Source organism: Nerophis lumbriciformis, linkage group LG12 (genome assembly GCF_033978685.3).
Source record: "Nerophis lumbriciformis linkage group LG12, RoL_Nlum_v2.1, whole genome shotgun sequence".
Lineage (NCBI taxonomy): Eukaryota > Metazoa > Chordata > Actinopteri > Syngnathiformes > Syngnathidae > Nerophis > Nerophis lumbriciformis.
Genome location: NC_084559.2, coordinates 33099680 through 33115596, shown reverse-complemented (window position 1 = coordinate 33115596; position 15917 = coordinate 33099680). Strand labels below are relative to the sequence as shown.

Here is a 15917-nt window from a genome sequence, read left to right as displayed (position 1 = left end):
CCTTCCCGGTAAGGTCTATTCAGGTGTACTGGAGAGGAGGCTACGCCGGATAGTCGAACCTCGGATTCAGGAGGAACAGTGTGGTTTTCGTCCTGGTCGTGGAACTGTGGACCAACTCTATACTCTCGGCAGGGTCCTTGAGGGTGCATGGGAGTTTGCCCAACTAGTCTACATGTGCTTTGTGGACTTGGAGAAGGCATTCGACCGTGTCCCTCGGGAAGTCCTGTGGGGAGTGCTCAGAGAGTATGGGGTATCGGACTGTCTTATTGTGGCGGTCCGCTCCCTGTATGATCAGTGTCAGAGCTTTGTCCGCATTGCCGGCAGTAAGTCGGACACGTTTCAGTGAGGGTTGGACTCCGTCAAGGCTGCCCTTTGTCACCGATTCTGTTCATAACTTTTATGGACAGAATTTCTAGGCGCAGTCAAGGCGTTGAGGGGATCCGGTTTGGTGACTGCAGGATTAGGTCTCTGCTTTTTGCAGATGATGTGGTCCTGATGGCTTCATCTGGCCAGGATCTTCAGCTCTCACAGGATCGGTTCGCAGCCGAGTGTGAAGCGACTGGGATGAGAATCAGCACCTCCAAGTCCGAGTCCATGGTTCTCGCCCGTAAAAGGGTGGAGTGCCATCTCCGGGTTGCGGAGGAGACCCTGCCCCAAGTGGAGGAGTTCAAGTACCTCGGAGTCTTGTTCACGAGTGAGGGAAGAGTGGATCGTGAGATCGACAGGCAAATCGGTGTGGCGTCTTCAGTAATGAGGACGCTGTATCGATCCGTTGTGGTGAAGAAGGAGCTGAGCCTGAAGGCAAAGCTCTCAATTTACCGGTCGATCTACGTTCCCATCCTCACCTATGGTCATGAGCTTTGGGTTATGACCGAAAGGACAAGATCACGGTTACAAGCGGACGAAATTAGTTTCCTCCGCCGGGTTGCGGGGCTCTCCCTTAGAGATAGGATGAGAAGCTCTGCCATCCGGGAAGAGCTCAAAGTAAAGCCGCTGCTCCTCCACATCGAGAGGAGCCAGATGAGGTAGTTCGGGCATCTGGTCAGGATGCCACCCGAACGCCTCCCGAGGGAGGTGTTTAGGGCACGTCCGACCGGTAGGAGGCCACGGGGAAGACCCAGGACACGTTGGGAAGACTATGTCTCCCGGCTGGCCTGGGAACACCTCGGGATCCCTCGGGAAGAGCTGGACGAAGTGGCTGGGGAGAGGGAAGTCTGGGCTTCCCTGCTTAGGCTGCTGCCCCCGCGACCCGACCTCGGATAAGCGGAAGAAGATGGATGGATGGAACTCAGATATGGTAATACTAGTGAGAAGTAAAGAATATGAAGTGATAATTGGTCTAGAACATGTTTTGCTTTATTCATTAATGACGTGTTTCTTGCTACTTTATGTTGTATATTTTTTTTACATGAGATTTCCAGTTCATTTTATAATCTATTATTACATCCAAAAATGTGTTTTCTTTTACCCTTTCAATATCTACTCTGTCTATTTGTATTTGTGTTTGACTTTCTCTTCTACTGTTATCAAATAGCATTATTGTGGCCTTGAAATAGAACAGTGATTATAATCCAAATAATCACTAAGTTAATCATTCAAACACAGTGTTACTGTTCAAACTGTGTGGCCAAAATATTGATTACACTTGTTAAATAAAACCTCTGCCTAGTTTTAATGAATACTTAGGCCTACTAAACAACTGTATTTTGTTGTGGGTTATTATGGTGGTACTTGGAGAGCCGAGTGTTTTATGAGCTGCTACTTGGTGAATGAAGTTGAGAACCACTGGAAAAGAAGCTCTTACCCTATAGCTGATGACAGTTCGTCTGTGTTTCCCAAAGCTTCAAAAATGTGATCTTCCTTTGGTCTCCTTTCTCCAGTGAATGTGCTTGAGAAACCTTTTCAAGGAATACAATAAAATGTCAATGAGCACGTCAATAAAAAAAGAGGTATGTGATGCAATAAAAAACCTTTGTCGCCTGTTTTGGTATAAATTTTGGGCACTCTGTTGTCTCCATCAGACGCGTAGCTGTAACGTGAGGATGACATATTATTAAAAAAAAAAAAGAGAGAATCACTATTCTACAACACAGTCTACTAATGACACGTGCCTTTCTGTAACCATCTGCTTAACATTACGTGATTTTTTTTCTAACAATAAATCAGTTAAAATACTACAACCTTCTCCAAAGGAACGGCGTTTCCCTTGTCTGTCGCACTCTAAGTTGCCTTACAGTCCTTAAAACACAGTGAAGGAGAGAAGGTTTGATAACAAACGCAGCCATGTTTGTTTTGGAGAATCGTCCCACTTTAACTAATTTGGACCTTCGAGCTTCCCGTAGATCATGGGCGGGTTTTTTTTAATCACGCGATTGGTCAACTCACCAGATGGTTGGAAGGCAACGCGAATGCTGATTCGCTGAAAGACGTACGAGGAAAGAATAGCGGTATCTGATTGGCTGGTGTGTTTTGGTCCCTCCCCCAGCATGTCAGCTGTGTGTTTAAAGCAATGTTAGAGCTTTGCGTCATTCCAGCCCACGGCGGTCCGACCTCGCACTGGACATATACTTTTATTTAAATTTTACCTTACATATTTTACGTTTTCGTCGAGCCTCTATGAACGCTTCAAAGTTGTGCGTTAGAACTATTTAGTAATTCGGCTTCAAATGGATTAACATTAGCTACCTTTGGCCAAGCTAGCTAATGAGAAAGACTGAAGTTAGCCAAAGTTATCTAGCTGTGTTTCTCTGGACCCTTTTTGTATTTTTTTTTTTAAAAACATGAATTTCAATGACAGCCTCGTATCTGCTCCGGGGAAGGCAATTCTCCATGGAGAGCACGCAGTTGTACACGGAAAGGTAAAAGCCACACGCTCAAATCAAACCAACAAAGCTTTTAAAACGTTATATTTTCTGAATGACTACACCACAATATACTATGGTTGAAATACTGACAATCAATAGTTTTGCTGTCGAATACTATGGTTTCATTAACATTTTACTTGCTGTTGTTGATCCATTTCAGATTGCACTTGCTGTGAGTTTAAATTTAAGAACATACTTGAAGTTGAAAGCCACCACCACTGGCAAAGTTTGCATCAACCTTCCCAACATTGACACCTTCCTTTGCTGGGATGTGTCTGAGCTGAAGAGGCTTACCCAGAATTCATGTGGTAAGGAATGCTCAAAAAAAAAAAAAAAAAAAAGACCATTGAAAAGGGAACTGCACTTTTGTTTTGAATTATCGTTTACATTCCAGCAGCACGGTGCTACAGGGGTTAGTGCGTGTGCCTCACAACATGAAGGTCCTGAGTTCAGTCCCGTGACTGCGTGGGTTCCCTCCGAGTACTCCGGCTTCCTCCCACCTCCAAAGACATGCACCTGTGGATAGGTTGATTGGCAACACTAAATTGGCCCTAGTGTGTGAATGTGAGTGTGAATGTTGTCTATCGGTGTTGGCTCTGCAATGAGGTGGCGACTTGTCCAGGGTGTACCCCGCCTTCCGCCCCAATTCAGCTGAGATAGGCTCCAGCACCCCCCGCGACCCTGAATGGGACAAGCGGTAGAAATTGGATGGATGGTTTACAATCCTTATAAGGTTTACAATCCTTATAAAAGACAACCCATATGAATATTTAGATTACATTTTTTTGCATTCAAATGTGTAATAATCAGCTCATTCTGTGTAGAGTTTGCATGTTCTTGCCGTGACTGCGTGGGTTCCCTCCGGGTACTCCGGCTTCCTCCCACCTCCAAAGACATGCACCTGTGGATAGGTTGATTGGCAACACTAAATTGGCCCTAGTGTGTGAATGTGAGTGTGAATGTTGTCTGTCTATCTGTGTTGGCCCTGCGATGAGGTGGCGACTTGTCCAGGGTGTACACCGCCTTCTGCCCGAATGCATCTGAGATAGGCTCCAGCACCCCCTGAGACCCCCCCGAAAGGGACAAGCGGTAGAAAATGGATGGATGGAGGGCTCGTTCTAGGTGGCTAGCAATGCTGCTATTGGGAACAATCAATTCTGCCTGTAAATCACTCTAAAAATGCATCCAAAATCCGCCAACAATACTTCATTTGCGTTCCGTAACATGTATAATAACCGAGCTGTAGTGGCATTGTTATTGTAAGAGCGACCGCTGAGGAACTGTGTTTCTAGCATAGTAACACACTGCTACAGCTTTTGCAAGATTAAGCTAGCTTCCGTGTCGGCATCTTTTGAGTTTGTAATGCACAACACAATGCGAAGGACACCAATCATTCTGACTGAAAAACATAAACAATCATATTACATTATCTGTAAATTATTAGCCCAAATTCTATCTTTTGTTTGTACATAGATCGCTCAACTATGTATGAGTTATACTTACAAGCATGTATCTTGATCAATATTATAGTGACTTACTCGATGGGGACGTTTCCAGTAGATTTTGGGTGGGTGGAGAAAAGTTTCTTCCACTGCAGGATTTGTTAGTGCAAACAGTTTATTTCGTTGTGATAGACTGTCTTTGACTGTGTTTGTCATTCTCGCCACATACAAGAAGCCTTTTAATCTCTAATAACATTGTGTGCCAGTCAGTGCAGCAGAAGCACTCCATTTCTGTTGGCATAGCTTGGCTCCAAGTTCCACATTTACACAACCAAGTCATGTCCGTCTAAATATCTCGGCCACTGTCTCTCAACGTTTCACTCTGTCTTTGTGCTCGCTCAGCTTCTTTAACCAGTACATTCTTCGTATATTCAGGTTCAAAACGATAAGGTTGTGAATCTTCATTTGTCATCTCCGACATCTTTTACGAAGTTGGTCATGGTTAGAAAACATGCGCGTTTGTTGACGGAAGTAGGAAGTGCGTTACTATGAGCAATTAAATCAATGTGCTCAGGAAAGAAGTTCCCGTCATGCTTGAAAATAACCAACATACGGTAAATATTGTACATGTTACATATTGTTATGAAAGTGTCTTTTACTACATTATGTATATATATATATACCGGTGTATATATATATATATATATATATATATATATATATATATATATATATATACTTAAAGCGTGTATATAAAAGTTGATGTAGGTTTTTGAAGTTGTTTTAAAAGATGTTGAGGGCAATGTAGGTGACGTCCGTGACGTCCATTAGCTGCAATGTTGGCCGCGACTTGCGAGCGTTCTTTTAATCTTTAAAATCCTAAAAAAGAAAAAAATACTTTTGTGGGGTTTTTTCTCATAATGATTGTGAATGATATGCAAAATAAAAAAAAATGCAGTTCCCTTTAACTGCATTATTTATACTACTGTCTCTTTTGTAAAGACTGTTATACTGTTGTGTTTTTTTCAGTGCAGTCATTCTATCATTATTTCAACAGGCAGGCAGCAGGATGAGGTGAAACGTCTCGATGCTGAACTTGTAAAAAGACTGCGTGAGTTTGTTGGTGCAACAAACGGAAACTTAGATACTTGCAGCATGGCTACCTTGGCGTTTCTCTACATCTACCTTTCCCTGTTTAGAAGGTAAGCACGGTCAAATGAAACCTCCTCAGCCCACAAAGTTTGCAAACTGCCACTTTTTTTCTGAAACCTAAAGAGTAGTTTAATTATAGCTAGACTTGTGCAATTTGGATATTATGCAAAACCAACTTTTCTTGCCTATTGGTACCTGTGTTTGAATGATAAAAATAGGCTAAAAAGGATGAGGACTGGTCAACAATCGCTTTATTGAACACATATGATCAACAAGAATGGAGCAAGCAGAAAAACAGAACGTTTATGAATTTTAATCAATTTATTCGGTTGAATTTTTGACAGTTTATGTCAAACTGTCAAATGTTACTCGCCGACTTCAGCACACACACGCATCAGACTCAAACAGCTGTCTGACTTTCTGATGCGTCTCGGCGTCACAAACATTTGTACTTAACAGAACTTTTTTACATCACAAATAACACCAGAGTTGCTACACTAAATGGTGAAACAAAGTTTCATCTACGCAATGTTATTCACATCCAGCCAGGAAGAAGACGCTGTTGTAGCATGCATATACACCCTTCATCACTGTAACGACACATCGAGCTTGTGGGGCGGCGTGGCTCAGATGGTAGAGTGGCTGTGCCAGCAACTTGAGGGTTCCAGGTTCGATTCCAGCCTACGCCATCTTAGTCACTGTCATGTCCTTGGGCAAGACACTTTACCCACCTTTCACCCAGTGCCACCCACACGGGTTTAAATGTAGCTTAAAAGATGTGGATAATGGCTTTCACTATGTAAAGTGCCTTGTCTCTAGGGAAAAAGAGCTATATAAATATAATTCACTTCACTTCACTAGCACAGCCTGGATGCATAAGGCCTTTTTAAATTTAAAGTGTCTTTTTCATGGATTTCAATGTTCCCAAGTGTTGGTAAAACTCCATGTTGCATGATTTTTAAACAGCCCAAAAAAGGCAAGGTTTGCCTCATTACATGCGAACCTCCCACCTGCATTCATGTGCCTTCAACAAGCATTTTCGCCACGAGACAAAAGCTGCACAATTACTTTTCTCCTATCCATTTAAAAGCAGCTTTCCTTAGAGATGAATATCGAGTAGCACTGGTCAATATATATCTCAAATGCATGCTATACAGTACATTGTATGTAGAAATGTAATGTAAAAGACAATATTGTTTACAGACGTTATGTTCTTTTCCTCCTACGTTAGTGAGCTGCCAAGCTTGACGGTGTCTGTGTGGTCAGAGCTGCCCACTGGTGCAGGACTGGGCTCGAGTGCTGCCTACTCTGTGTGTTTAGCAGCAGCACTGCTTTGCGCAAGTGGAGCCATTCCCACTCCTCTCAAAGAGTGCGACCACACTGCCAGGTACGGTGCATTATTCACAGTGGTCTGTCCATACTGTATTTGCTGTGTAATATAATTAATGCACTCTCTGATAAACGGGTCAAAGGAGAATTGTAAAATCGCGACCATGTAGAGACAAAAGACGAAAGTTATCTTTAACCTGGCGCCATATATTAATTGAATAAACTTGATCTTCTAAGAAAGTGATTTTCAACCACTGTGCCGTGATATATTGCCTGGTGTGCCGTGGGAAATTATGCAACTTCACCTAATTGGTCCAAAAAACATTTTTTGCAAATCAATAGTCATAATAATGTGCCGTTGTCTAGTGCCTGTGCTGTGTAGAGCTTGGCAGGGTAACCATGTAATACTCCATATCAGTAGGTGGCAGCAGGTACCGGTAGTTCATTGCTTTGTAGAAGTCGGAACGCGTCGAGGATGGTTTGTCGTGATCCCAATAGGCAGAGCACAGCGGGAGACAGGGTGCAGGTAAAAAGGTATGTAACGCTTAAACCAAAAATCAACAAAAGGCAAGTCCCGCTAGGAAAAGGCACTGAAGCATAGGGATGGCTATGTAAAACAAAAGTAAAACTGAACTGGCTACAAAGTCTACAAAAACAGAATGCTGGACGACAGCAAAAACTTACAGCGTGTGGAGCAAATACGCCGTCCACAAAGCACATCCCGTACATGACATGACAATCAACAATGTCCCCACAAAGAAGGATAGCGTACGCACAACTTAAATAGTCTTGATTGCGAAAACAAAGCAGGGGCGGGCAATAGCGCTCAAAGGAAGGCGTGAAGCTGCTACAGGAGAACACCAACAAAACAGGAAAGGTCACCAAAATAACAGCGCAAGACAGGAACTAAAGCAATACACACAGGAAACAACAACAAACTCAAAATAAGGCACGACAACCTGGTGGAGTTTATTTTTTTAACCTTTTCTGCTGGTGGTGTGCCTCCGTATTTTTTTAATGAAAAAAATGTGCCTTGGCTCAAAAAAGGTTGAAAAACACTGTTCTAAGACACTGCTATCAAACTCAAGGCCCAGGGGACAAATCTGTGCCGCCACATCATTTCATTTGGCCCACGAAAGCCTAGAAATAATATAAATCGATCAAAATGTATTTATATAGATAGCCCTTAATCACAAGTGTCTCAAAGGGCTTCTTCACAAAACTCACAACGACATCCCCTGATTTAGACCCACAAAGTGTCAATAAAGTATGTAATGCAAGCAATTGCATATATTTTAAACTTAAACACTATCTAATAATGCAACAAATACTGGCGGGGCTCTGGTGGTAGAGTGGCTGTGCCAGCAACATGAGGGCTCCTGGTTCGATCCCCCAGCAGTATATGTAATACACACAGTTTGAATATAGGAAGATAAAACACTGTACTTTAAATAAGTGATTCTTTGGCGTGCCACTAGATGGAGCCCGCGGACCACTAGTGCGACACGTACCAGAGTTTGAGAATCAATGACTTGGATATCTGCTTGACTTATGGTTTCAAAGCAAGTTATCCATTAGATTGTACACTGTAAAAATGACAATTGATTTTACGGTAAAATTCTGGTTACTGAACTGCTGCAAAATTAACGGTAGTTTTTACAGCACATTACTGTAAACATAAAAATTGTACAACTCTGTATTTTTATGGCAAAATTCTGGCAGTTGAGTTGATTGTTTTTTAACGTAAAAAAACAGTCGTACAATTTTTCAATTTACAACACATTGTAAAAACAACGTAGATTTCATGGTAGAAAACTGGTACCTCAATTGCCAGAATTTTACCGTAAAAAAGACTTGTACTCTTTTTCCATGTACAGTAATATGCTGTAAAAAAAAAAATCACCATACATTTTACAGTAAAATTCTGACTACCGAGCTGCCAATGTTTGTACTGTAAAAGCTACAGATAATTTTTACATAAAAAAAATATAACAATCAAATGCATAGATAATTGTGCAATAATATCAGGAGGTGAATCCTTATACATTTCTATTACATATACAAGTGGCCCTCCGAGGGCAGCCGTAACTGCGATGTGAGTCATGTGACCCTCAATGAAAACAAGTTTGACACCCTTGTTCTAAGGCATGTAGGAGGACCCCCTATTACTTGTATAATAGTAGAGTGACATTGAATGTATAAATGTACTGTTACCTCGCAGCTCGCAGAATTTAAAGTACCATTGAGTACATTTAGATTTGAGTATCCATTTTAAGTTTTCATGTTAGAATTACATAGGTTTTAGAGTGGTTTAAGAGCATAGGAAATGTTAAAGTGTGTGTGACATAGGGCTGCAACTATCCAATATTTTAGTAATCGAGTAATCTATCGATTATTTTGTTCGATTAATTGTGTAATCAGATAAAACACACTTTATAGACTAGCATATTTTATAAAAAAAAGTAATTTGAATAACAAACTTATTTAATAAATGCACATAATCAAAATTTAAATTCTGCTTTCAACACGCGTGCATTAGTATTATTAAAGAAAGAAAAAAATCTGTTTTTTGCTGCCAGATCACAGCTCTTACGTGCGCTCTATTTCAGCGGCATTGCGGAAAACTATGTCCACGTATTTTAAGTTTTGGGCACTCCATGGGGTCCGGATTTTATCAGTCTTTATTAGTAACACTCAAACGATTAATCGAAGCAACAGAATATAAATTGGAGATTTTTTCTAATTGATTTAATCAATTCAATATATTAATTGTTGCAGCCCCAGTGTGAAAGTTGTGTGGAGGGCTTATAAAGACTTCAAATGCATACAATATTGATCAAAATCATAAAATAAATGGCATCCCTACTTCGGGGAAATTCACCTACCTATATATTTTTATTCTCCCCCCCACCCCTTTTTCTCAAATAATTAACTAATTTATCTAAGACCCTGCTGTTGTTGTCATTGCTTCATTTGAGGTGATAGTAATGGTTCTCATAAATGTAAATACTATTACTATTTGTTCATAATGTTATTACTATTAATATTATAATAATAATATACCGGTAATTATAGTGTAGTAATGATATCTGTGCTGTATTTTTACTGTTTATATCATTAATTTGTTGTTATGAGTACTGATAGCATATTTGTAGACACTGAATGTTATGTTGTGTTTTTGTTGTTGTCGCTATGTCATGCACACATAATTCCCTCCTCTGTCTGCTTTTTTTTTCTTTCTATCCCCTCCTGATCCGGTCAGGTTGCGCCAAACATCAAATATATGTCCATCAATTATTAAAGTTAAACACAAGTAATTCAAAATAAGTATCCCACCTTGTAAATCTCAACAATATTTTTGGGCTATTTTTTATTATTTTCCTATTTGTTGGTCTTAATACAGCCATGACAATGTATTATTTGATTTGCTTAGGCTGTGATGTCATTAATTGCAGGTGGTGCCAGGAGGACCTGGAGCTAATCAACAGCTGGGCCTTTCAAGGCGAGATGATCATCCACGGTAATCCTTCTGGAGTCGACAACGCTGTAGGGACGTGGGGTGAGGCCCGGCATATGGCACATATTGCTTATTGTGTTACACTTCTTTTGTCTCCATGGACACTCTTTAATGGAATCACTGGAGTATTGCGTGCACCATCGCTGTTCATTATCATCAGATGATTATCTCTTTAATGACTTTGATTTCTTTCTGTGCAGGTGGCATGCTGAGGTTCTTGGCCGGAAGGATCATACCACTGAGCAGGTAGCGACGCTGATTAAGCTCCCCAGAGTGGGTTCATAAAATCACAGTACATATTTTTGTCGCGGAAATAAATGTTGATGGGATTAAATTCTCGAATCAGCAGGTTGCATGAAGAACACATTTAGTTTAAGCCTCTGATGTGTTTTGCCTTTCTTCCAGGGTGCCCTTATTGCGAATCCTTCTCACTAACACCAAAGTGCCGCGTAGCACTAAGGTACTTGTCGCCAGGGTGAAGGACAAAATTAACAAGGTACTAAATGTTTTTTCTTCCCCCGTGTCTTACCTGCTGATGTTGTAATTAATATAATAGGCATTGCATTTGTATGGCACACACTCCAGAGCCTGACGTTGAGTGCCGTTATAAAATATTGAAATTAAACTTTTCGCCAGCACCCCTGTGTGTTGTTGCCTTGGCGACAGCAGCAGGTGGGCACACTTTTGCCTGCACATTGTTGTGATCTGTCCGTAATAGTCTAACCTGCTGTTTTTATTAGGTTTATATACAACGTATCTATCCATCATAGTATATTTGAAAAAAAAGCTTTTACAGTAGGACCTCAACTTACGAGCTTAATTGTTTCTGTGATGGAGCTCTTAACTCAAAACACTTGTATCTTAAATTGACGTCTCCCATTACAATCATTTGAAATCAATTTAATAGAGGAGAGACATCTCTTACCTTAAAACACTCTTAAGTTGAGGTACCGCTGTATTGTTAAAGTCAATGCCAATGATAACCTGTATCTTTCCTCCCCTTTCTTATAGTTTCCTTTGATTTTGAACCCTGTGCTCGACTCAGTTGATGCCATTTCCTGCACTTGTGAGAAAGTCCTTTTAGAAATGACGAGTGAGCCAATCACAGGGGAGCACTACAACGTTTTGGAGGTATGAATACACATTTATACACATTATAGTACAAGATGCTGCTTTATTTAAACCAGGGGTGTCCCTACATTTTAACCAGCGAGGGCTACATACAGAAACATGTCAGGATGCAGCGGACTGCTTTGATACATTGTGCCTGATTTACTCAAAGTTTGTGTGTACTAAAACACGTTCAAACTTATTAGCACACGCAAAGCTGAGCTACTAAACGTGTGTTAAGTGGATTGTGTCTGTTAAGTGAGCAGAATAAGGCGGGCAATCCATTTTGCGTCTCTGTCTTCATGAATATGCAAAATATTTGCTCATTAGCAAAACGCCCACAAAACCGGGAGGAGAAGATGCAATTTTTATTAACGCACGCAATGTGATTCATCAACACTTTTTGCCTTTTACTTTGCACGTCTGAAAACAATGTGCAAACTGACACAGATACACACACGGCTGTGAGATCGGTACGTGCACGCGCTGCAGAGATAGATGATTAATAGAGAACCCTTCGCCTTATGCGTGTGTGTGTCAACATATTTGCATGGTGTGTCAGAAAAAATTTGGACATATCGTGTATTTACTAGCAACATCATTTTATAATTGTATAGCTGCATGCATGCATGGGCAGCATGATGAAACAGGGGTTAGTATGTTTGCCTCCCAATAAGAAGGTCCTGGGTTTGATCCCTGAGCTCAGGGTCTTTCTGTGTAGAGTTTGCATGTTCTCCCCGTGACTGCGTGGGTTCCCTTCTGGTACTCCGGCTTCCTCCCACCTTCAAAGACATGCACCTGGGGATATGTTGATTGGCAACACTAAAGTGGCCCTAGTGTGTGAATGTGAGTGTGAATGTTGTCTGTCTTGGCCCTGTGATGAGGTGTCGACTTGTCCAGGGTGTACCCCGCCTTCCGCCCGTGTGCAGCTGGGATAGGCTCCAGCACCCCCTGCGACCACATAAGGGACAAGCGGTAGAAAATGGATGGATGGATAGCTGCATGCTGGGTGAGTTAAGGGGCTAATTAAAAACAAATCAATTGATGTGTTTTCAGGTGATATATATAAACGTTATAGCAGCTAGCCAATCACTCCGAGGCTTAACCGTCTTTTGAGTATACGCACCTTCATTTGTGGGATGTCATGCATTATTGTGGTTTCAACTCTGAAGCTTTGGTTGTTGATGGGTCATTGAAATTTAGAGGTTCCACTATAAGAACATTAAAAAGTCAATATCATTTAATGAAACACATCTCTTCACTACCACCCCATCAAACGCTTTATCTTTGACATGTTTGCTATTGCACTTGCAGGAACTCATTGACATCAACCAGCACCATCTGAACGTGATGGGGGTGGGACACCCGACCCTGGACACCCTGTGTCAGGTCACGCTCGCCAGAGGTCTCCACAGCAAGCTCACCGGAGCAGGCGGAGGCGGCTGTGGCATCACTCTTCTTAGACCAGGTAAGTAATCAGGTCAATGCCAGACACTTGCTATGATCCAGTAATATATCAGAGCAGAGAATCTCTTCTTGTCCCTGAAACACAATATAGCTCCCAACAGTTCCTCCTTATTGTTTCTACCTCTATCATAATATTCATTCCCCCTCTATCTACAGTCATATCTTGCTTTTCTTTTTAGAAACGGAGTCCGTTGTAGTCCAGAGTACAATTCAGGACTTGAAAGACTGTGGCTTTGACTGCTGGGAAACAAGTATTGGAGGGCCTGGTGTCCAGGCGCATTCTCCCCTCTCTGTAAAGGATACTGTTTTAGGAATTTTAAACCGTTATTGACTCTCAACTGTGGTCATGGGTGTGCAAATGGAATCTATTAGAGAGTCACAAGACCTGAGGTGTGCGCTACTGCGACAGTGCACAAAGGGACCTTTTCACGCAAGGCAAAAGTGGAAAAAACATCAATCATGTATTTCCTTGACTGATAACTGGACAAAAAACATTTTCTGATGTTTAAGACCATGTCCACATGAACACTTTAAATAATGCTAAAACGACCTCATTTCACACGAGTGAAGTTTCAAAAAAGTCTCTATCCACACGCAAACACACATTTTGTCCAATTGGACGCCGAGAAAAATCAGCTATAGCTGACTTGGTGACTTTATGCCTCTGTTATTGTGATATACTATGCATACAATGACATGTACATTTTGGTTAAAATCAGTCCAGACTTTCACACACCCCAGGAAACATCAGTCATGTTTTTTTAAGTGCCCAACAATCATGCGCAAAATGAAACCAACACTCGTGGAATTATAACAAATTTAATCATCACTATAGTGATATATTACATGTGCAGTGACGTGTACATTATCTTTCAAATCAGCACAGGAAACATATTTAAGGTAGAGCACCCCCACCCCCATTTGCCACTACACGTAATGAAACCAACAGTCAATAACACTCGTTGAGTAGATACATACATGTTCTGTTGTTATAGAAGGGTTAGAATCATAAGAAAATGTCCCACTTTTCTTATGACACAAACTTAAAAAGTCTCGCTTGTCAAAGTTGTCCCATCAGTTGGGTGTTTAAATGGAATCTCATCTAAAATCGGTGCTGACTAAAGTGTTGCAACAGAATTTTCTTTTTTAATTAAAAACAACAAAACCAAGTACAATAAATACTACTAAAACTATGATACAAAATAATTTTAAAGAGAGAAGTTAAAAACTTTAATTATATTTTCTGAGGTTTTAACAACTGATTGTCCAGTTAAAGGTGCCAGATATAGGAATGTGGCCAGAAATGGTACTGCTTTCACGGTCAAAATTCTGTAGTCCCCTCCCACTCTCCATGACTGAGGTTGCCAGATACGCAGCCAAATCCGAGTGCTACTCCTAGGAACTTCAAATGGCAATCGAGGAGTCCTAATATATAATATATTACACATCGCATAGGCCTACTTTGATGGCAAAGTAATGCCTTACTTACCTATCAAGAAGGAAATTAGAAAGTTTGGCGTCCGATGAAAAAATATTCTCCGCATTCAATCGTCTCCATCTTTCAAAGGCATCCCGATACAAATCCTCGTTTTGTTCCTGGCTTTGTCATGAATAAGTTCAGAATTGTAACGACGCCTTTTAGATTTACTAAGGTTTGACATGTTTAGTAACTTTACCAGTGGCAGTAGCTTGACGGAGATGGCGGTGCGTAACTGGCAACCTGGATGTGACACACTCACAGACTTTCCTATTGTTTAAACGGTGGAGGGCGAGGCATCGAAATGAAAACAATGAAAATATTTCGGGGCTGTAAATCTAATTTTGATATGAGCATATCCCGGCTGAACGACTGTTATCAGTAATAAAGGTATTGGAAAAGAACATGATTTATTAATGCCTTTTGACATATCAGGGCCATTTAATGATGACTTGACATGCAATTATTACATATGACACTTTTAACTAAGCAGATGAACATGTCTGTTCATTTTGATAATTTATTCCTTTATTTGTGGTGTTGTCTTTGACCATTTTCATTTGTGAATATAATATTTTGCATAGGTAATGATAAATATGTTTACAGTATGTTTCACAATCAATCAGTGTGTCTGTCATATCTAAACAAAACATAATTGTTTCCCCTATACTTACATGAACTGTGATTTAATTTTAAACTATTACAGGCATAAGTGTCGCAACAGAATTGGAGAGTGAAGTGTCCTTGAAAGCCCATTTTGATGGGCTTATTAATCAGTGTAGAGTTAAATCAGCAGTATGTTTACGTTTAAACATACGACATGTCCTCTCTGTGTATTTTACCGTAGTACTTTGGCAATGACGGCGCACAATTGTGATCTCATCAGATGAGAACAAGCCATAAATCTCCGTTTAAGTTGTACACAGGCACATTTTTAAAAGTGAGAGGTTTTAAGGACAAAACATTGCGTTAGGGATGTGCCGATCCATCGGCCACCATTGGTATCTGCCAGTTTTTGTGGAAAAAAAAAAGTTTTGTCATTGCTGAATAATGCCTTTGATGCCCATCACAATGGCTGATCCCCTTTGGCTGACAGCATTTGTTATTAGACCCCCGGCTGACAAGCGGCTAGCAGTAGTGTGGAACCGAGCCCTGAAGTTAATAATAATCACCTCCTGTACTGTAAATAAACTGATTTTATTAGTGTTTTAAGTATCATTGTCAAGTACCATTGTCACTGGTGGATGAGGTTAAACATGTTTCAGACCACTAAGCTAGCTTGAAACAACACCAACAAATAAGTAAGTATACACAAAAGTACAAGAAGTGTAGCTGGAATCACTTTACAGGAGAAAGTAAGCAGCTATTAACAGGAAATTAAGAAGTAGATTAATAAGAGTCTAGAGAAGATAATAGCATTGTTACAGTCAGTTATTGGCGGGCCGTGCGCTTCCCAACGAGGCCTTCATTGACGTCCTACTTAGTCCGACTTCAAAAAATGGAGAAATTATATACAGAAACATACTTGCGCACTACTAACCATTGAATCACCTCAATAG

General features: G+C 40.8%; 2 protein-coding genes across 4 annotated transcripts in view; one reads left to right on the top strand and one right to left on the bottom strand.

Moving 5' to 3' along the window:
* The window catches only part of mmab (metabolism of cobalamin associated B), a 31126-nt gene extending 28807 nt beyond the window's left edge, over window positions 1–2319 (bottom strand). For all 3 annotated transcript variants that reach the window (XM_061986407.2, XM_061986408.2, XM_061986409.1), the window contains exons 1-3: window positions 2182–2319; window positions 1971–2029; window positions 1805–1898 (exon numbers count right to left, since the gene is read on the bottom strand). In XM_061986407.2, the coding sequence (XP_061842391.1) occupies window positions 1805–1898; window positions 1971–2029; window positions 2182–2285 (257 nt within the window). In that variant the 5' untranslated portion in view covers window positions 2286–2319. The remainder of the gene's footprint in view (window positions 1–1804; window positions 1899–1970; window positions 2030–2181) is intronic.
* A 222-nt stretch (window positions 2320–2541) lies between these two features.
* Window positions 2542–14903, top strand: mvk (mevalonate kinase). The gene is made up of 10 exons (XM_061985797.1): window positions 2542–2858; window positions 3025–3172; window positions 5364–5508; window positions 6690–6845; window positions 10243–10346; window positions 10505–10550; window positions 10710–10800; window positions 11316–11435; window positions 12729–12882; window positions 13061–14903. Exons 1-10 carry the CDS (start codon window positions 2781–2783, stop codon window positions 13210–13212), a joined length of 1194 nt encoding a protein of 397 aa, XP_061841781.1. The 5' UTR covers window positions 2542–2780; the 3' UTR covers window positions 13213–14903.
* The last annotated feature ends 1014 nt before the right edge of the window (window positions 14904–15917 follow it).